This window comes from Triturus cristatus, chromosome 11, assembly GCF_964204655.1.
Source record: "Triturus cristatus chromosome 11, aTriCri1.1, whole genome shotgun sequence".
In the NCBI taxonomy this organism is placed as follows: domain Eukaryota; kingdom Metazoa; phylum Chordata; class Amphibia; order Caudata; family Salamandridae; genus Triturus; species Triturus cristatus.
Genome location: NC_140594.1, coordinates 212,651,565 through 212,674,182, shown reverse-complemented (window position 1 = coordinate 212,674,182; position 22,618 = coordinate 212,651,565). Strand labels below are relative to the sequence as shown.

Genomic DNA, 22,618 nt, shown 5'->3' with positions numbered 1-22,618 from the left:
ACAAAGGAAGCAGAGTGTTTATCAGTCTTACCTCCTTCAGGTTTCTGTACAAGAGATCATTATTTTTTTCCAGAAATCCTGCAAAAAGGTTGACATTGTAAGTGTTGACACTGATACGTTCAAGTATTTAGATGCCAGAGGGTTTGTTAGTGCATGCACATGAGTATCCTATGGCCTTATAGCCTAAAATAAGAACTAGACATGTCTCACATAATGATCAGGGGTGTAATATTCTAATTTCTAATTAGAATTCGAAATGATAGATGTTAATAGTACCACAAGCAATGTTATATATCTAAACTGACCAAATGGCTCAGCTCTACTATAAGTGTATAATTGAAATGTGTTGAAACATAAAGAATATTAAAGGGGTCATCTGGTGAATGATGTCAGAAGAGGTCTCAAACCTAAGCAAAAGCATAGGGGGTAGTAGTTTCTCAAGGAAGGGACAATTTGATCCTATTCAAGTGGAGTCGATAATCCAGCCATACAGATCCAGGAGGATCCACGTGGTCAGACTGAAGTGCCCTCACGAACCTGGCGGGGTGTCATGTTTCATCATTGGGTGCGCCTTGTCAGGCCGGGGCTGCAATACCGAATGGGCCTGTGGGCTCTTTAGCAGAGATGCTTTGATCCAGATGCTTGATGAATGCAAGTAAGGGGGTGAGGAGAGGGTGGTGAATGAAGTGATATAAGAGTCATTTTGGGATGGGTACGGTTTGCAATTGTCAGTGAAGCAGGACCAGTTAAAGAGAACCATTTTTTTAAACTGCACTGGATGGCCCCTTTAAGAATCTTCATATCAGCCAAAAGACTCTCTATGGCTGTGTTGACAGTCTTAACTTTACAGTGGTCTCTCATTGAGTACGAATGAACGTTTCCAGGGCAAAAAAAAGCTACAATGCATAGTGCTATACATTAGCATATTGTGGGTAAAACTTCTTAAAATGTGGCACTTGCACCGAGCTTGCTCCAGAATGGCTGAACAGAGAATCAAATTTCTCCTGAATATGTGATTGTATTGGAGAAAAGTGTAACAATATGAACACAATCATCATGTAAGCACACAGAGAAGAGTATCACTGAAAACTCTATGCCACCAATAGCATTGAAGTGTGTGATAAATGTGAATCCTTATTCAAAAAAGTTATTGATTTACAACAGATCCATCATGACTAACAGTCAATAGCTTGCAGGAAGCTGAGTTTGCAGCTTTTTCACTTTGCCCCTCCCCCATCCAGAATCTACCACCTGACCACATCCAGAGATAGGTGTTTACAAACCTTAGGATAAACTAAAACAGTGGATTCTGAATTCATCAATACCTCCCTGAAGATAGATGCTATTCCAGCCACCCTTAAAATGGGAAAAATTACAAGTTTTTGAAGGAGGATTTATTTGGATCCTGGCATTCACAGATGGTTTTACATCTACTGCTGAGATGCTCTCCACAGAGATGCTTCCTTAGAGGAAAGTAGGTGAACAACTACAGGAACAATTTGATTCTAATGTTAATCAAGGTTCCAGCTTAAGCATGTTAACAAGAGCACCTTTTTCAACTTATCCAATAATGATTTTGGAGGGTGTAGCTCAAGGACAGCATATATGTTGCATGTGGCACACGAGACCAAAAGATCTTATTCAATAGCATATTGTCAGTCAGTGTCCTTAACGGTTCTCACTTGTAAGGGTTTAACTTGTTTCTCAGTCAAAAACAAGAAAGGCTGGGTCTTTTGTGTTTGAATTTTCTTCATGCAAGGTGGACTATAGGTTTCTTCAAGAGTTCCTGCTGTCCCCAACCCTATTTACCGAAGATGGATTTAATTCAATTTTACTTACCATTAGATAAGCCTGATTCTGAGTTGATAAGATGTCCCTACTACCTTGAACACAGCCTTGAACAATAAATACAATTCAGTCAAGTCAAAAAGGCTTTATTTCGATAAAAACATATCATAAAAGCTGAATATAAATAGATTTTCCATTTTTTAAAAACATTTACAAGAATCACTAGATTTCATCAATTTTCAACAAAGAAATAAATACATTCTGTACAAGTTAAAAGCAATTAGCAATTTAACAATAAAAAGGAATTAAACATTAATTTTAAGCCTTTTGCTACGTAAATACCAGGCCCATGATAAAAATTTAGATAAACCACAGACATAAAGTGGGCGTGAATCTGACGTTAGGATACGCAGGGCCTCAATGTGTGACCTAGTGCCTAAAAGCCGACACAATGCTTTGAGCCACTTTTTCCTGGGTTTTACATATTCCGGGCATTGGAACAAGAAATGCGCTAGGGTCTCGGTGCAAGTTGTACAAAAAGGGCAAAAGGCAGTTGTCTGTGCCGGGATTTTCCACCGTGCTGTAAATGCTCTTAGTGGGAGAGTCCCAACTCTAAACTTAAAATAGAGTGCTCTATCGAACGGTTTTTCAATAATGTCCAGATACAGTTCCCGAATGGGTAAGTCCTTGAACTTCAGGAAGTCCTCCGTTAATTTTCCCAGGGACTGATCAGCATATGTTCGGGACATAACCCAATTCCAGTATAGAGACTTTAGAGTTGCCTTTGGTGGAGATGATCTATTGTCCCATGCTTCACTTAGTCCAAGAGCAATAAGTAAAGCTTTAACATCTCTCAACCACTTTATTTTGTGCCATCCTGATGATGCCATTATTTCGGACAGTCCTTTTGCGTATTTGGCGAGTTCTGGGACTCGCCACAACCGGGCCCATAAGAGCAATGGCCGGAGTTTTGCAAGATCAGCTATAGAACGACAGCCTAAATCAAACATCAACGGTAAAGTTGGCGTACCCTGAGGGAGCAACATCAATGACCTACAAAATTTGTTTTCCGATTTGGAAAGTTCATCTATATTTTGGGTACCCCATAGTTCAGCTCCATATAGAGCTGAACTAACTCCTCTTGCTTTATAGATGTCTACATTCGGGGCTATCGGTCTTATTGTGCAGAGACGCTGTTCCTTTAGTAGGGCCCCTGTGACCCTCTTATGATTTAGAAGCATTTTGGATAAGTGGGAGGTCCATTGCATTGTTTGCGAGATGCGTATTCCTAAGTAATCAAATACCCTCTCCCTACCTAAGGGTACTGAATTCAGGACAGGGGGTCGGGCGAGTTTTTTTGGGGGGTTCATCACCAAATATTTGGTTTTGTCAGTATTAATGACCAATCCCCGCTCCAAGCAAAAGGTCTGAAAGTTGTTAAGGAGCTTCTGAAGGCCCATTGGGGATTTGGATAACAACAGCGTGTCATCCGCAAAGAGGAGAGTTGGAACACGCTCGCCCGCCAGGGATGGTTCGTCTGAAGGGTCTTTTAACAAATGCTCAACCACACCGTTGACATATAGAGAAAAAAGGGTGGGAGCAAGAACACATCCCTGACGGACCCCTCTATTCACCGGGATTTTGTTTGTTTTCTCGCCCTGTGTACCCCATCTAATTTGGGCAAAATTACCATTGTGGAGCCTCATCAACATTGAAAGAATATAGCGTGGGAGGCCCATTTTATAGAGGACCTCCCATAGGATCTCCCTAGGCACAAGGTCAAAGGCAGTCTTTAAGTCAATAAAAGCGAGATAAAGACTGCCTTTGCCTATAACCACGACCTTCCAATAGATCAGCATTAATCTAAATACTTGCTCAATTGTTCCCGTGCCTGTTCTGAACCCCGCTTGGTAATTGGAGAGGATATCATTGTCTTCAATCCATTGTTGGATCCTCCCCAATAGGACCTTCCCGACTACCTTCTGGGTTGTATCCAATAAGCTTATAGGGCGGTAGTTAGAAGGCTCGTCCCTTATACCCTTTTTAAAAATAGGGACTACCTCCGCGCCCTTCCATGATTCCGGGACTGCCGCACCTTTATGGATGGCAACAAGCAGGGAATGTATAAGCTTCCCCCACGTTGGAATATCATAGCGGAGCAAGTCGCCAGGAATACCGTCACGCCCTGCCGCTTTTGGGGCAAGATAGTTTTAATAGCAGACTCTACTTCTTTAGTTGTATAATCGGGCTCGGTCATATCACCCTCCAAATCAGAGTAGTCAAATGGTGCTCCAATGCTAGACCCCTGTGGGCAAGTATACAGTTGGGAGAAATGGGTAAACCATGCTTGTCCAGTAATACTGCATGTGATATGGTTACTATCAGGTCTATTCCTAGTTCTTCAGGGTATACCAGTACTCATCCTCCCAATCCTTTTTGGCACTAGCTATCACCCGTTTGTAATTCGTCCTATTGGACTGTATTAGGGATTGTGTTTTACCCTTAATTGCTTTAATTAATGCTGTTTTTGCCTGCCTACATGCAGGGGTAAACCAATCGTGGGTGCCCTTCGGCTGTGGATTTGTTATGGCTTTGCCCCGGGGCACTTGTTTAAAGAAAATCTCCCCTATAGTTTTGATTGCTTCTTCAAAGATTAGGGTTACCCTACCTATTGCAAGGGGACTTTGAGAAATAGCATCAAGCTCTGTTTGAGAGGTCAACAAGGTCTGGTCTATAAGATTGAGTTTGGTTTCGTCTAAAGCTATTTTGTTCCACTTTAGACGCCGCCCACAATTGGATAGTAAAACTTTAGGGGCAGGCTTATGACTCAATCCATTTGTCTTACTGAGCCATAGATCATTAAGGGTTAGAGACAGCGGGTTATGATCACTCTCAATAGTAGATAGGACCGTCATATCCTGAACCGAGTTCCAAAGTGAGAAATCCAGTAGGATATAATCGATCCGTGAGGAGCAATTCACCCTATTGTAGGTGTCTGCACCCATTGAGTCTGAGACAGTGCGGCCATTTACAGCTCTCAATCCGAACTCCATAGTCAACGCGTTTAGTTGTATCACCCTTTGGGACCACTTTTTAATTGGTTTAATGGTTAATGGTGGTATGCCTCTTTTTAGATCATCTTCCACCAGGTCCAAAATATCTTCGGTCGCAAGGGGCTCAAATGAGCAATTAAAATCTCCCGCGACCAACACCTGAGCCCCATCACTGCCGGCTCTGAGCTCATTTTCGAGGAGAGTTACTGTAGGGGAAATGGAACCATTTTTAGGACCCCTGGCATAAACATTGATTATTTCCAGTGCTCTCCCCCTATTGGGACCTCTCAGTAAAATTCTCATTATATCCGGGCAATTAGTATTTTTTTGCGAGATATTACATCCAAGCGTAACGCTTACCCATATAAGGAGACCCCCGGATGGGCGGCCCTTCCCTGTACTTGAGGGTATTGCGGGCAGAAAGAAGGTAGCATACCCGACTCTGTGGAGGGGCTTCAGACTCCAGGTCTCCTGGAAAATACAGATCTTATGATCTTCTACCAGAGAGTTCCATTCTGGCAGGCCCAACTTCCTATTTATGCCAGCCAAGTTCCAACTAATAATTTTAAGTGGTTCCAGGGTAGGACTAATGCAATTCAATGTTGGATCGGATTGATCTCTAGGGGAGTTAACCACTACATTGGTTTGAATGAGAGTGGGAGTACAATGGGAAGAGGTTTCCAGATCCAGAGTGCTACTTATATCCACTAAATGGGACACCAAAGAGAAGGGATCAATAGGGTTAATTTGTAAATACGAGGGGGACTGATGGATACGTCAAAACCCTAAGTTGTGGTCAAAAAATTCCCCCTTATAGCCATAGGTAGAAGTAGCACAAGGGTGGTGCTCATTCATATGCCTAACCCGAAATCTATTGCCCTGTACTGGCCATGGTATTTGGGAAGCTTGACAGGGATAAAAGAAATCTAAACCAACTACTCTGATTGTGCTGCTAGAGGACTCATTCTGGTGGTTACAGATAAACTTCACGGCCTGAGCATCACGAAAATTGACTATAATACAGTCACCAAGGACCTCCTTGCGTCTGTTGCCTAACCAGCCAACCCTTCTAACAAACAGGACCTTCCCATCTAGCTGTCGAGGGAGAGGACAGGTTTTGTTCAAGTGATAAATAGTTTTATTTTTCAATTCCGAGTATGCTTCAATCTTACCAGATGGCAGCTGAGGGACTCCTACCAATACTACTACATAAGGCATGCTGGCTGAAGGTAGGTCAATATTAGGGGGACTAGACTGTTCATTGTCACCCCTGCCTACACCATTTAACAATTTTGCCCTCACTGCAATTGCATTCTCAGGAGTGGATTTATCACCAGAATTTTGTAAAGATGTGGCAGGACCGACTCTCTCACTTCCCGCAATAGCTCCATTGTTAGGGATATTGAGGGTGGCCTTAGGTTGGGAAGCTTGGTCGGCTCTGAACACCTTATTGGTTTTTGTTGCTAAACTTTTGCTCGTTTTATTTCCTTTTTTCGAGCTTAATGCAGAAGAGTTGTCACTACCCACATTACCCGGGGTAACATTATTATTTTCTAAGATAGCAACAGTATGCATTAGCAATGGATCTTGTGACTTCTGCTCCTGTGAGATAGAACTATTTTTTGCGTGCAATTTAATAAGAGATTTTAAGGAGAAGAAGTTGTCAAGGATATCTTGCTCAAGCTTATCCAACCTAGTAGATAAAGCTTTAAGCCTCTCATTGACCGGAAGTAAAAGAGACTTCATAGTTTTTTCAATACAGTCAATTAGAGGAACCTCTTGAGCACGGCTTAGGGGATGTTTCCGGTTTGAAGCGTCACTCTGGAGTAATATGGGACTAGTATTAATAGTTTCGTTGTTGGGTTGTACCGGGAGTCTTCCTGCTAGTGCTTCAAGCCTATGTGAGGGTGAGTCTCCAGGAATAACACCACCAGTTTCTGGTATTATAATAGGGTTGTCAGATAAATGACTAACATCAGAATTTTCAAGAGATATCTTGCGCTTCTTGGATTTTTGGTACTTTTTATTTTTTGCAGTTCCCCTACCCCCACTAGATCTTTGGTCAAAGGGATTTACCCCATGAGATAACTCAGATCTAAGCCTAGCAGACTGACCTAGGGTAATTACATGAGGCGAGCTCATGATTTGGGCATCCTCTGAGGTCCCAGACAAATTAAGTGACCTTGAACAATTGGTAATTAATTGGGAACCACCTGGAGGGGATGCTGATATGATCGGCGACTGGGATAGCCTTGAGTGGGATGGCAAAGGGGGAGGGTTAGGGGACACATGATTATCCATAGAAGACACAACTACGGTGTCAGGAACCTGACGAGTCATTGGAAGCAATACAAAGGAAGGTAATAGGGTAGAATCCTGAGAATTGGTAGTAAGTAGTGACAGATCAGGATGGGGGAGGGGAGGGACACAACCCATGGGCAATGATAAGCGACGTTCCGTACTTTCAATGGCGTTTGCCACCACGCCAATCGTCTTTTGTAACATACGGTCTATCGCTGTTAAGCTAGGAAGCTGTGGTGTAATAGCATTTTGGTTGTGAGCAAGTAAGGTTTTATGGGTATTACGCTTTCTCATTGTGCAAGTTCTATTAAAGGGTACAAACCTAAAGCGTATTATACAGGATGGTGAACCAGCTAAATAACCATATACATATACACAACAAATAAATTACAATATGATATTATACATACAATTGACTAAAGGTAAATATCTCTAAAATATAACAATTTTAGGACCAGCCAAGAAAAATTCCTGGCAGCCATCCACAATTCCAAGACCATCTGCAGGAACCTAAAAGGTTAACTTCTTGTAACGTAAGATATCTTGGCTTGGTATAATTCATTGAGTCACATGCTTTGAACATTCCCGCTGATGAGAAGGGAAATCCTTAAATGCACTCTTAACATTGTTTAAGGAAAAACCCCACAAGCCCCATTAAAGGATGCAGCACATCCAATCCATTTGTGACCTCATATATCTTTTAGCCAATTGAATGTAAAGGCTTTAAGGCCCGTTCCTGAAGCCATCTTCTTTCTGGCAGTGGATGAAGTGTGGTACACACTTACCATATTATACTACACCGGGCTTGTGGGGGGGTTATATACAGGCTAACTAGGATAGCAATGATAAAAAAATCACAGGTAAGTAACTTTCTTCCACAACACTGGATCTCAAATGCTTTGATAAGAATATGAAGTAGTGTCTACGTGGAAAGTCAGAATGCTGTTCTGACAGTTACTGTGCTTAAACTGTGCATCCAAAATCCAGAAAAAGTAATTTTGACTTAGATTCTAAATGTGTTTGTTCTGTCAATAATATATTGTGGAGTTCTTTAACGTTCAATGTATGCAGTGCTATCCCTCATTTAAAATGAAAAAAATAAAAAACCTTTGCAAGGTTCCTCTCAAAGTCTCTGGCGAACTTTTATTCAGATTTCGGGTGAAGTACCATCTTGCTGGTGTAATGGTTGCGAGAATAATACTGTGCAATGGCGCCAAAAGTACTGTTTCCCCCAAATATCTTTATAAGCTTGAAAATAAATGGCTGAAATACAGATGTCTCAAAACATCTTTTATGAAATTAATCAAAGCAATAGATGTCATTGTAGTCTTCCATCAATACCTTGAGAGGCTAAGAGATGTGCTCACATGGGAGAATAACTGATGCCTGATGGAATAGTAGTAATTGGTGACAAATAGGTTATCAACGATGCTCTCAAAGTGGACGTCAATGATCATACTTTCTATGACAAGGAGGTCACCAATGGGGGTCTCGACTTCCAAGGGGTCAACACCATGTCCATGCATCATGAGGCTGAGATCACTGGACTCAACATCTTGGTAGTGGATGATCTGGATGGCCTTAGAGAAGCATAGGTTATAGTTGGAGGAAGATGCTTTGGCACTGGTATTAGAGGAGACTGGCTAGCAATGGCCAGGCCATAAGTTCCTCCATACTGGCTTTAATTGCGACCTAGGCACCTCCCAAACTCTTGCTTTAAGTGTCTAGAGTCCCAGGTAGAAGCTGTCTGAAAGTCCAGAGTGGCATTTTAAGGGGAATAATCCATTTTGTAATTTTCCTTTTTAGCCAGGAACAACACACTTTTGTCTCGCTGTCACTCAAATGAGGCTTATAAAGTGTGTGCTTATGACTCCTAAGAAAACCTTAAAGGGACATACCTCTCACAGAGGGAGGTTAATGTTCATTTTCCATATTCTTCTCACCAGAATGAAGAAAGGAGCCTTCGTTTATATGGAAAATGTATCTTATTTTGTGAGACTGCAATATCACAGAGGAAAACCATCACAAACCATGCTCACGGTGAAGGAAACGGCCATATTAATTCAAGAGTTCACTATTGACAAGAGTCTGACAGATTCTTTAACAGCACACTACATGTTTTACTGGAGTTCATGGGTGGCCACACTTCATGCCAAGAGAGGGGGGAACACATGTCATAACTCTAGCACCCTGCACTTTAATGAGTTGCTGCATTTCAGCCGCAAAGCATAGGGTTTATGTACTTATTCAAACTGGCTAACCACTGCTGTATAATCAGATGCATGACGCTAAGCACTTTTCTGGCTTTTACGATGGCTGCACCCTGAGTAACACACCCGCTACTGGCCTCAGATCCGTACACTGAGCACCTTGAGGGCATAATTCACTCTGTGGAACTGTCCAGTTTGCACTTTACAGAGCTGCTTGCACTTAAGTTGCACAAGATGGTTTTATTGTACTTTATTTAATCCTGCAGACAGTAGCTAAAATACCCTGTTGTACGATGTCACATGTTTTATATTCATTTGTGTACTCTATGTAATTTAATGTCTGTACAAATTTAGTATTATTTGTTCCGTGGAACCGCCCAGCCTGCACTTTATAGAGCCACTTGCACTTTAGTCGCATAAGATGTTTTTCTTTATTTTATTATTTATTTATTTGGTTTTTAAATATGCGTTGACAAGGGTAAATATTGAATAAAACCGGGCCAGCCAGTGCGAAAATAATGGAGGATTGGGATCTATCCAGGCTGACGCTATGCATAACCTGTAGACTGCCATAGCAACAAAGATTAAGGCCCCCCCCATTCTTTCTGTCAAACAAATCTTGAATCCCTAACAGAATGGCAGTGGGGTCTACAAGTATGTTTCGGGATAAAACCCGTCCAAGAAAAACTTGTATCTTGATTAGGAGTGGCCCGAGCTCCATGCAGGTAGCAAACATGTGGACTGAGTCAGCACTGAATTCAGCAGAACGCGGGCAGTGTGTACCTATTCCCGTCCCCCACTTCTCGATCCTGTTTTATAAAACTGTGCCTGTAGACTGGCAGATACTAGATCGTTTTGGGCAGATTTAAGTGCAAGGCGAAAAACATTATTAGTTATGATCAATCTTTGCTGCCACTTATTTGAAACTTTAGTCAGGTCATCGGGCAATAGACTAATAAAAAATTCATAAATTACACCAATTCGGGGGCGGGGGGGTATATGCGTATAGTTTCTCAATTCGTTCACAACTAGTGAAGCCAGCAGGCCCCCCTGCCTTACGTAAAAGAAAAAGTCCTAATTGCAAGATATTTAAAAGCGTCCCTGTTGCTCAAGCTGAAGTGGGATTGAAGTTTGTCAAAAGACAAGACCCCTTCAGCCGAACAGAGGTAACCTAACTTGTTTACCCCTAAATCTGCCCAATTTTGAAAATATGATGTTCCAAAAATATCCTGTAAATTAGGATTATTCTTTGTAGGAGTGTGGAAGTTCCGTCTGCCGATTCCTAGATTTTTTCATACGGCAGAGAAAACCTTAAAAGTTCCCAAAAGGGTCTTGAATTTTACCCTCCTATAATATCCAAATTCAAGCTGATGCCACAGGCACCCGCAGGTGTCAGAACAAGTATAAGTTTTCCAGTGGAAGAGACAAGAATGTATATACCCTCCTAGGTTGGGAAAATGAAAACACAAACTGAGAGAACAACCGTTTGAATCTTAAAAGCATTGCATTATTAAACTCCAAAGGTATAGCTCGAAAGAAATACAATATTTTAGGAAAAAAAATCATCTTGATCACATTGCATTGGCCCACAGTAGACAAGTGTAGATTATTGAGGTGTCTCAGGGCTTTCGTAGTCTATAACACGAGAGGGTCCGTGTTTTGGCCAACAATCAAATCAGTATCAGCCAGAATCTCTACACCCAAATATTTGGCTTTATCGACTACTCTTTTCTCTGTCCAAGTGATCTTTTTATTTATTACAATTTGGGTTTTTCCTTTATTCAGTGCGAACACCGATACAGCCCCAAATAGCTTGGCCTCTAACTCTATTGCAGGGATAACTTTCTCCGGGTCAGAAGTTACCAGGGCTAAATCATCAGCAAGTAATCTAAGCGTGCAAAGGATTGGTGAGGTGCCGAATAAAATGTACAGCCTGGCTGGCTTGGTTTCAGGTAAGACCAGGCATTCAGCCCACAAATGTTCAAAGAGACAATTTTTAGATGTGTTGTATTCAGCATATCATTTGTTAAAATATTTCAAGATAAAAAATCCCAAAGGAAGAAAAAAAAAGGGAACCAACCAAAAAAAAAAAACCTGCCCATTAGTGTAGATTGAATGGCCTATTTCAGATCATTATGCATTCTGAGGATTCTTCTGATGGAGACTCGTACATATGTGTTAGACAATTGGTGCATAAGAAAGACAAATACAGCTCTTGTAAGCTCAGTCCCCCCACCCCCAACACCCTCCCCTCGACCTATCCCTACCCCCTCCCCTATCCCCGGCGGACCCCCTCCCCCCCAAATGTGAGCAATCAGGAAGGCCCTGAATGGTGGTTGCCTATAATACCACCCCACCACTCGTCCCCGCCACAAAAGTAAAGAAGCATACACAAAATTTAACAAATCAAGCCAGTTTAAGAAAGAGCCCGAAAAAGGTTGCCTAAAGCCTGCTACCTCAAGGAGAAAGAGAAAAACGACACCCCTCATAGCTCTTCTGAGAATTCTGCTGAGCTTGGTCAAAGATCATCTGCCTGAGTAAGAAGTTCTCAAAAATCACCAAGAAAGCTCGAGGTTTTACAGCTTTGTTGGTGTTGGCTTGTTGTTTCTTTAGCGCAAAGGGAAAACGGTGGGCCCGTTGGATCTCATGTTCCCATTTCCACTCAGTATGTTCGGGAAAGGCCCCCCGCAGGAGTTTTATGATGTAGCGCCGAGGGTCTTCCCGCTCTACCCCTTCAGGGATCCCAAGTAGGCAGAGGTTATTTCGGCACTGCCTGTTCTCATGCTCTTCCAGGTTCCACATGACGTCTGTCATGCGGTCAATTTGGGAGATACACTGGCTTTTTAGTGAGGTGACTTCAGTTTCAAGGCTTTTGGTACGATCTTCTACCATGGTCACTCTTTCACAAATATCTGAGCACGTTTTATTTAGCTTTCTGAGCCCCCCTTGCAGCTTTTTGGCAGCACCTTTAGCATGTCAGTCATCCACACGAACTTCATCTAGGAATTGCTTAATTGAAGCCAAGATAGCAGCCAAAGAGGGCTCCTCAGGATGAACTTGTGGGGCACTAGGGTTCCCTGCATCTGTGAGCTTGCCAGGTTCATCACTGCGGGAAAAGAAGAGTTGAAACCTCAACTAGTCCCATTTAAGCTGGTTTTTCTTTTCTGACCGCTTCCCTCTTTGTTTGGCCACGGCGGTTTTTGGTCCTTGGATAGCATCTTTCCCTTTAGCGAAGTTGCTAGAGTTGTCTTTAGAAAAATCTCTGTTGCTAGATGAAGAAGAGCTTTCCTCTGTCAGAGAGTTGGAGCCTTCTGAAACAGAAACAAAATGCTGCCCCACAGGGTCGGGAGAGACCGGGATCTGAGACCACTGTGTACTAGCACCTTTCAGATCAGTAGCAGAAAGGCCCCAAACTTCATGATCCCAGGGGTCACCCCAAACTGGAGTTAGGCTAGCTCCCACAAAAGTAGTCAAATCTGTCTCCCTAAGGGACGCCGCAGCTTCAGTTTCAACTGCTAGAGACTCTTGCCCTTGGGATACCAATGTAAGCTCTGATCCAGTGTTGCCAGGTAAGTAGTGTATAACAGGCTGTGCTACATTAGGTTGGTCCTGGATAGCCATGGATGCATCTGTTACACCATAGTCTTTGCCGCCGTTAGGACCGTTTGTGGGTTTCGCCCCATTGATGTCTGTTGAGCTGGCCTGCATACCGGCTACGGAGAACAGCTTGGCAAACGAGGGCTGAGAGCTTCCCCCATCCTTAGGCCCCCCCCATCAGGTTTGTTAGCAGCTTTTTTAAGGCCCTCAGTCTCTTGTCGACTTTTCTGCATCAATTCAGCATCAGAGGGTGGGGGCGCTCCAGTAGAAGAACCTGAACTGGGGTTAAGGGGTATTTTACCTTTTGCGCCCCTGACTCCGCGGGACACAATACTCCACTCGTCCTGGAGAGTAGCCGCGGTCAGAGCCGTCAAAGCTGTCCACAGGGGGGTACGTCTGGCCTCCAAAAAGAACAGCCAAATAGCGCAATAAAAAAAGTAAACCAACTTGCGCCAACATCCAGAGGATGAAAGTGAAGCCGACTGGACTCTCAGCTTTGGAAAAGAACTCCGTGCTTTACAACTCTTACACTCCATACTTGCTTTCAAAGTTGTCTGTATTCTTGGCGTTCTCTGCGTTCTCAATGGGAAAATGCAACTCCGGCAGGTGTTCTTGCAGGTACTTACCAGCACTAACAGATCCAAGACGAGCAGCGTATCTGGATCAGGCCGCATAGCAGATGGCCGAGTGAACTCGTGGCACGGATGGCGGTAAGGCAGGGAATTACACAGGCACCATCTTGCTCCTCACCGCATAGATGGTTTTAATGTATTTTATTTAAACCTTTCAGCAATGGTTAAAATAACATGTATTCCTTTAAACTTGCCCACAATTGCCAAATAACTAGATGTAAGACGCCGTGAACTTTATTGGCTTTTACGATGGCCACACTGTCTATGCATGCACAGTGGCGTAGCAAGGCGGAGTTGGGGGGCGGCACAAGTTTTGGGGGTGGCAGTCTACACATACACACACCCCCCCCGCTCTTCTCCATGGCTGTCGTGGCAAACCCAGGAATCCCCAGCTCTCCCCCCCTTGGCCCGCCACGGCGGCAAAAGGCCTAGCTACGCCACTGTGCATGCACCAGCTACCGGTCTCAGAGCCACACACTAAGCACCCTATGGGCATATTTCGTACAATGGAACGGCCGAGTCTTCACTCTAAAGAGCTGCTGGCACTGTAGTTTCACAATTTGGTTTTAATGTATTTATTCAAACCTGTTTTCAATGGTTAAAATAACCTGATGCACGAGGTTACATCTTTTACATTAATTTGTGTACTTTTCGTATTTTAATGTCTGTTCAAATTTTGCAAGGGTTTTATGTAACTAAGCAAATTTAACCATAAACTTGACCTAAAACTAAGAGAACCCTAAAAGGACATACCTCTCACAGAGGGAGGTCAATGTTCATTTTCCATCGTCTCCTCAACAGATTGAAGGAAAGAACATTCATCAACATACAAAAATGTCTTCTTATGTGATGCAAAATAAACTAATGAATGGAATGGTATCTTCTTTTGTGATACTGCAATATCACAGAGGAAAACCCTTACAAACCATGCTGATGATGAAGGAAATAAATGCACTATGCTTAATGATTTTGTACATTCTAGGGCACCCACAGGAAGTGTTACATGCTAGGTAAACATTGAAGGGGCAAAGGAAATGGCACAAAGATGTGTTATAAATAATGTAAACCTAAACAAGGATAAAATAGATTGCTGATTAGGGCTTTTGGGAATTTTCGGAAATGTGCATCAAGAAGAAGAATTACAGGATGGGGAGTTCCAAAACGAGAAGGCTTGAAAGTGTAGAGACCTTCCGCCATACTGTTTGTATCTTGGCAGCATCAGAGTAATATTGAATTTGGGGTCCCACCGCAGCATGTGGTGGGAAAGTCTGGCGTGAACATTTAGTTGGACCCCCTCCATCACAGCTGTATTGTAGGAAGCACTCAAACATTAAACATCTTAATGTAGAATGTTGGGGCATGCATAGGATCTTGCAAAGCTTGACAGCACCCATGCTCCTTGCAGGGGCGCCCCTTATTTGCGCAGAAGAAACATGGGCAATCACACCTAATCCTCTAATAGGCTACGCGGAATTTTTCAAACCAGCAATCAAAAACAATCTATTCAGGAGACCTTCTGGGGGCATCTCCATATATATCAAGCATTCCCTAAAGTTGTGTTTTACAGAATTAAAAAGCACTTCCGACATGCTTCTAGCCGGCATCTTGAAAGGGCTCAAGGATATCGGACCACTACCCTTACTATTAATTAATGTATACTATAGTCCCCACGGTCAAGGATCCATGATAAGCTTACCCGGCTGATCAAGCAGATTGAAATCCTGATAACACAATATGCATCCTTGGAAACTATTATCCTTGGGTATTTCAATATGCACCTCCTAGGGGAATGGAATTCCGATGGCAGCGCCACTGGGAGCCCTGGGAGATTCAACATCTTCCTTCAAACACACAATTTGAAATCATCAAACTTTTTATCTACATTGTCTGAGCTGAGAATAGTCCATACACCCACTTACAACAATCAGACAACTATTGATTACATAATATTGAGCCAGCGATTAGGCAAAGCCATGCTAAGCTATGACGTGCTCCCTCGGAGCGAAAGCGATCATGCAGCCCTTTTGTTGCGCCTACAGATTACAACAGGAAGCCACTACACTCTCAGGCCCCCCAGCAGTGAAACGGTAAGGAACAACACAGACTCCTGAGGAGAATAAAATGGGTGCAGACTACCATCAACAAATTCGACTCACGAAAATCTACATGGACTGGCTAGTCGACTGGGACTAAGAAGCTGACTATCATAGGCGAATGGGAAAGTCTTGCACTAGAACTGGGCACGCTGCTCCGAGGAAGCACCCTTCACAGCAAAACAAGCATGACAAGCTACACCCTAGGACCAATTCCCCAGATCAAACTAAGTGTGCGCAATTGAAAATAAAACAAAGCGCATACAAAAAAATAAAAACCAAAGCCTCTAAAAAGCAGCTGTCACAGCAGTAAAGACACACCCGCATCTCGTCTGGAAACTAAAACGGGAAGCCACCAAGGATAAATGGAAAGAGATTTTTGAACTCCTGTCACCAAACAAGTCACAACAATTTTGGCAATATCTACACAATTGAAACCATGTATCCTCCAAAAGAGGGAACTCAGTGCCAGCGGAGACCTGGGTAGTGCACGTGAAGTCACTCTACACTAGCAACCAGAAAACCATCTATGCAAATGGAGTTGCCCCCCCGAGCCAATTAGAAAATACTAGAGCTGAGCTCCCTAGGTCCCCTGGGGAACCCATAGTTCCAAGCGAGGCAGCAGTACGTATTGTCCTAAAATGATCCGGAAAATTGGGGCCCCAGGTTTTAATGGCCTGCCTGGCTCCCTCTTTAAGGAGGACATAAAATTCTGGTCTTCAAACCTTTCAATGTTGTATGCAGAATGCAGGCTTTTGGAGGATGTTCCAGATTCTTGGAGGCGCTCACTGCTGCAACCAATTTTCAAAAAAGGCAGAAATATTGACCCAAAGAACGATCTGATGATTGCACTGCTGGATATCTAGGGGAAGGCCTATGCAAGTACGCTCTTGCAGGAACTATCAGATTGGGTACAAACTGAAGGTCTTTTGCCATTCTACCGGACCGGGTTCAACTGTAGACAACATCACAGTCCTGTCATATTACGCCCAACAAGCAGTAGCCTGCCGCTCCACCCCCCCCCCCCCCCCATTTTCACCTGCTTTATTGACTACTGTGCAGCCTTTGACGGGGTAGTCAGTAACATCCTTTGACGGAAACTGGTGGGATTGAACATCTGCCCGAAACTACTGCGAGCCATCAGATCCCTGTACTCAAGAACCTGGGTAAGGATCAAACTCTCAAAGGACTCTGCCATGGAAAATATCGCCAATGATCGGGGGCTAAAGCAGGGCTGTGTATTGGCACCGTTACTATTCAATCTGTATACCGCCGGCACTGCAGGGGGCCTCCCTCGCCACTCCAAAAATTGGAAACAAAAAAATCCACCTAATGCAGTACGCCGACGAATTAGTTATTTTGGACCACACTAAAATAGTCCTCCAAAAAGCTCCCAATGCCCTGTGTGAATACAATATCAAGAACGAGCTGGCAGCTAATGTGAGCAAATATAAAATTGTGATCTTCGGTAGCCACCCAAAAAAAAAGACATTAAGTGGTGCCTTGGTTCTTTGAGTTTGGATTGTGTACAAAGTTACAATTATCTAGGTGCCTGGCTAAATGAGACTGGCTGCCCCTCGTTCCATCTACATAAAATGCGGATGAAAGGAAAGATGGTCACACATGCCCTTTGCAAGTTATACGCCACCTTAGATAGCCCAATAACCACGGCAATTCGAAGAGCACTGCAGGCCAAACTACTACCATCACTTAACTATGCGCAACAGGCATTCCCGGGAATGCTAACTGAAGATCTGGAGAAAATATAATGCGCAGCGTACCCAAAAATATTTTGTCTGCCTGCTTGTATTTGACCTCTCTCAAACAAATTAGAAGAATTGGCCACCTTAGCTAAAAACTCCTATCTGGCAACTGTGGCACCAGACAACTCCAAAAAAGCCTGCATAAAAACCAAACATTCCTTGGCCACGAACTTTCAATAGCATGATTGATCACGCAATCATCAAATTATCAATAAAAAAGCAACTGCTACTTTGTTCTGGCACTTTAGACATGAAATCCCTTGTAGCCAAGGACTATCACGAAACCCTACGGCTTCCACAAATACTACAAACACGGCTTCCACAAATACTACAAACAATCAAGCCCTACCTCATGCAGGCTGTGTGTAAACAGGCACTAAACCGGATCTTAGCTGCAAGATTACATCCACTTCCCTTAAAGGAACTATATCCAACTTCGAAAGCAGTCGCAGACATAACAGAGTGTTCTTTTTGCAACTAAAAAAGGGAGTCCTTGGCACACATATTGTTTTTTTTTTTTCTTCTTTTTTTAAAATTTCTTTATTGCGGTTTTAAGGTTCACGGCACATAGTAAAACAGTACCATTTTACAAACAATTCCGAATAAGAAGCCTCACAGTCTCTGTCCAGCAACAGTTAGTCCAATTAGGGTTGCCTTTGAAGTGTGTACCGAACCAGCAATAAGCATGAACACTGTCAATAACAATCATATGAACTTGCAACTGAACATCCCCCCTCCCACCCTCACCCCACCCCCCTCGCCGGGCCCACCCACCTAGAGGTTTACCTAACAACATCTCAATCAGAGGTATCCTCCCGTCTCTCCCCTGCCTGGGGGATTCAATGCCCATATGACTAACATCTGACAACACTGTCTGTGTAGAATTCGGGGAGCTCCTCCCTATCTCCTGGACCATTAGCCCCCACGCCTGCAATACTTCCGGGAGTTTGGCATCCCGCCTAGTGCTGCGCATATGCCCTTCCGCCGCTAATGCCCATTCCTTCAGGTCCGTCTTCCAGTTCGCAACCAGTGGGCCCACTCTGTTGCAGCCAGTGGATTGCTATTCGCCGCCTAGCTATCACAAGTCCCAACACCAGGAACTTCCTGCTGGTTTTACGTTTAGGGTCCCGGGGAATCAGTCCAAGGAGACAAGTACGCAGCTCCAGGGCAACTCTCCATCCTGTTATTCTGTGCAGGTCCTCTAGGATAGCTGTCCAGTATATCGGGATCATCGGACACGACCAAACCATGTGTGGGAAATCTGCCTGTGCATAGTGGCATCTGGGGCACTTTGGATCCCTCAAGCTATTAATAGTGTGTAGGCGCTTGGGTGAGAGGTATGTCATGTGGACCATATTGTATTGTATCTGCTTAAATCTATTGGACACCGCCTCCTTACGTACACCCTCGTGAATTTTTCCCCACTCCCCTGGTGTGATCTCCTGTGGGCTCACTTCTTGCCATCTACCTTCTATTTTGAGAGGTGCACATTTTCTGTCTTCCCGTAACGCCCTGTACAGGTGAGTGACAAGTTTCTGCCCTCCCGCCATGGCTATCATCTTGACCAGAGTATGCGTGTGTTCCGGGGCTTCCAGGAATGTAGACCATAGATGTCGTGCTGTTGCCGCTATTTTGGCGTATTGCAAGAATTGCCCCGGTCCCAGCTCAAAAGAGTCCACTGCATCTTGGTATGTTATGAACCGTTGGTCAGGGTAGAGGTCTGACAGCATAAGACACCCTCCCGCCTTCCACTTGTCAGTAGACATGACCCGGTCAATGTGCGCGTAAGGCGGCATCAGCCAAAAGTCTGCCTCTGGGACAAACGGTTGCACCTGTATAAGTCGTCGAACCACCCTGGCCCAGATGGCAACCAACAATCTGCCCAGTGGAGGACATTGGTCCTGTCGCCCTTTTGTATGCCAGAGAAGCGCACCCAGCTGTTGATCCCCATGTGTGTTCGCCAGGAGCGATCGTTCCCATGAAGGGTCTGTATCGAGCCAGGCCACTGCGTGCTGTAATTGGGACGCAAAATAATAAAGTTCAAGGTCTGGGATTTCTAAACCGCCCCTACCCCAAGTACGTTTCATTACTTCTAGGCTCACCCGACAACGTTTTCCATACCACAATAGTTGTATAAGAATTGCATCGAGATCCCTGAAGACCTGGTGTGGGAGTTCAAAGAAGGAGCCCTGCATTGTGAAGAGACATCGTGGCAACACCACCATTTTAATCAAGGCAATCTTCCCCATCAGCGAGAGCCTGAGTGTGTTCCAGAAGGCAATGCTGCCTCGGAGACCTCTAAGAATCCTCCCCATATTATGTTGGTAAAAAACTTCTCTGTCCCGACTGATCCAGATCCCGAGATAGCGTAACGTATCTGACACCCATGGAAGCCCCAGCTCTGGGAGTTGAACCGCGCTCCTCACAGCCTCCGACCCAACCGGATATAATTGTGATTTAGTGTTATTGACATAGAGTCCAGAGGCCTCGGCAAACTTACCTAGAGTCGCCATCAGTATCGGGCGCGAGTGCGTTGGCTCCCGTAGGTACGCCAGTGCATCATCTGCGTACAGTGATACGATATGTTCCATGGCCCCAATTTGGATACCCTGCCCCTGGAGGACCCTACGGAGATGGAACGCTAATGGCTCCATTGCCAGGGCAAACAGCAAGGGAGAGAGCGGACACCCCTGTCACGTCCCCTTGGCTAGTGGTATCGCATCTGAGACATAGCGTCCAGTACGGACCCTCGCCACCGGCTGAGTATAGAGAAGTCGTATCCAATTCACAAACCCCTCACCGATCCCCATTTTTAGGAGCACCTGCCATAGATAGTCCCACCGGAGCGAGTTGAACGCCTGTTCGATATCTAGGAATACCAGGGTGTTCCGTTCGGCCCTGCCCTTTAGTGATTGCATGACATGGGCGAGACGGCGGATATTCCGCAGCACGTTCCTTCCTGGAATAAAACCGGACTGGTCGTCGTGCACCAATCGCCTGAGATACGGAAGTAATCTGTTGGCCAATACCTGACTAATGATCTTAAGGTCTACATTGAGCACTGAGATTGGCCTATAAGAGGCGGGAAGTAAGGGGTCCTTCCCTGGCTTGGGGATCATCACAATCAGCGCCTCACGCATGGAGGCAGGCAATACGCCAGTCTCACCGGCCTCCAAAACTATGTCGAGGAGCCTAGGGACCAGGACTCCCCCAAACTATTTATATAGCTCCGCGGCCATGTCATCCATTCCGGGGGATTTAGCTGTCTTCAAATGGGCGATCGCGGCTCTCACCTCCGCCCCTCTGAAGGATGCCCCCAGGGATTCCTGACTGTCTGGGTCAAGTCAAGGTAGATCCATCTCAGCAAGGTAGGCTTCCAAAGTCTGTGGGGCGACCTTGGATTTGGGCTTGGAATATATTTTTGGGAGGTGTGAGGTGAATACTGCGTTAATCTCATACTGGGTATAAACCATTCGGCCCTGACCGGCTTTAAGGGCCAGTATCGGGAGAGGCTGAGTCTCCACCCTAATCAAGCGCGCCAATAGGCGCCCGGCTTTATCACCCTCAGTGTACCATTGACGCCTACTCGTGGTCCTATTGTACTTGCCCAGTGACTCGCATAGATCCACTATCATTTGTCGCTGCTCTGGCCGGCCCCTCTGGGTCTGTGTGAAGTTCTACCTCTAGGGTCTGTAAGCGTCTGTTGTTTTAGGTCCCGCTCTAACACTCTCCTCACCCCCACCTCCGTGGACATGCATATCCCCCTCAACACCACTTTCATCGCATCCCATTCGAACGCCCTTGAGCTAGCCGTGTTCCAATTCACCTTGAAATAGCCTTCCAACCCTGTAGCGATCGCCTCCTTGTAAACCGGGTCCGTCAAGGCCTCAGTATTCAATCTCCATAACGGTATTTTGGAACGCGGGCGGCCCAAAGTGTAGGCCACCAGCAGGGGGGAGTGATCGGACAGATATCGGGCCAGGTACTGTGTCTTGAGAATCCGACCAGCTGCTGTTTCCTGAATAAAACAATAGTCTGGCCTGCTATGCGTATTAGCTGCCGGAGTATAACAGGAGTAGACCCGACTATCGGGATTACGGTGCCGCCATATATCTAGTAGGTGATAATCGTTAATCATCTGGCATATGGATTCCCGTGTCTAGCATCTAGGTTTAGCATCTACCTTTGGGGGGTGCCGATCCCGTTCCCCATCCAAAGCACAATTAAAGTCTCCTGCTATAATGAGTTCCATGTCAGGTGTCAGGTCTAATTTCCCCAGGACCTTAGCCAAAAATTCCCCATTGTTGGTGTTTGGAGCATAAACGTTCCCTAAACACATGTGTCTCCCATCCAGTGTCCCTTCCACCACCACTTATCTCCCATCAGCGTCAGGACTACATTTTAAAACCTTAAAGGGGACTCCAGGCGCCACCCATATAAGTGCCCCCCTGGCAAACCCCGAGTAGGAGGTTGCGAAAAACTGGCTCATCCACCGCCGTTGGACATACTTCAGGCAATCCCCCCAGAGGTGCGTGTCTTGTAGACAGGCCACACTTATCTTATATCGCCTAAGGTATGTTGCTATCCAAATCTGTTTGACCCTATTGTTGAGCCCCCTAACATTCCACGTTATAAGGTTATAGATCTGCTGATCGCCTGCCATAAATAGAGAGTTTCGGGTGACCGCAATACCTGATGCAGAAGTGGTAAGAACCACAACGTATGGTGATGGGAACCCCTCCGTCCCCTCCGAAGGCTCTCATGACCTCTGGTGAGCCGGCATAGAACATTCCCCTAATAGAACAATAAAACAAAACAATGTGAATCTTCCCCCCCACCCACAGGCAGTAGAACCTCATTCGCACAACCCAACCTAGGTCTGAGAACTCATGACTCCGCCCCATAACCACCACCCTCCCCTGAAAACCCCCCCGCAACAGTGTAAACAACAATGACAATCTACAAAAGGAAGAACACCAGTCCTTGTTGTACAACCAAACTGCCCGGTGCTGCGCAGCCCCGCCCAACCAGCGGCCTAGCCGAGCTGGAACAGCACATCACAGCTGGGATACCTAGACTGCAGTGTGGCGGAGCAGCGCCCCCCCAACAGCTACGCTCCCACCCCCCCTTATAGTCCCCGAAACCGAGGACCCCCCACAGGCGCTTCAGAGTAGAGTTAGG

General features: G+C 45.0%; 1 protein-coding gene across 1 annotated transcript in view; it reads right to left on the bottom strand.

Moving 5' to 3' along the window:
- The window catches only part of MYO1H (myosin IH), a 606,720-nt gene that overhangs the window by 283,482 nt on the left and 300,620 nt on the right, over positions 1-22,618 (bottom strand). Inside the window, exon 17 of the mRNA XM_085633501.1 lies at positions 32-78. Within this exon, the coding sequence (XP_085489627.1) occupies positions 32-78 (47 nt within the window). The remainder of the gene's footprint in view (positions 1-31; positions 79-22,618) is intronic.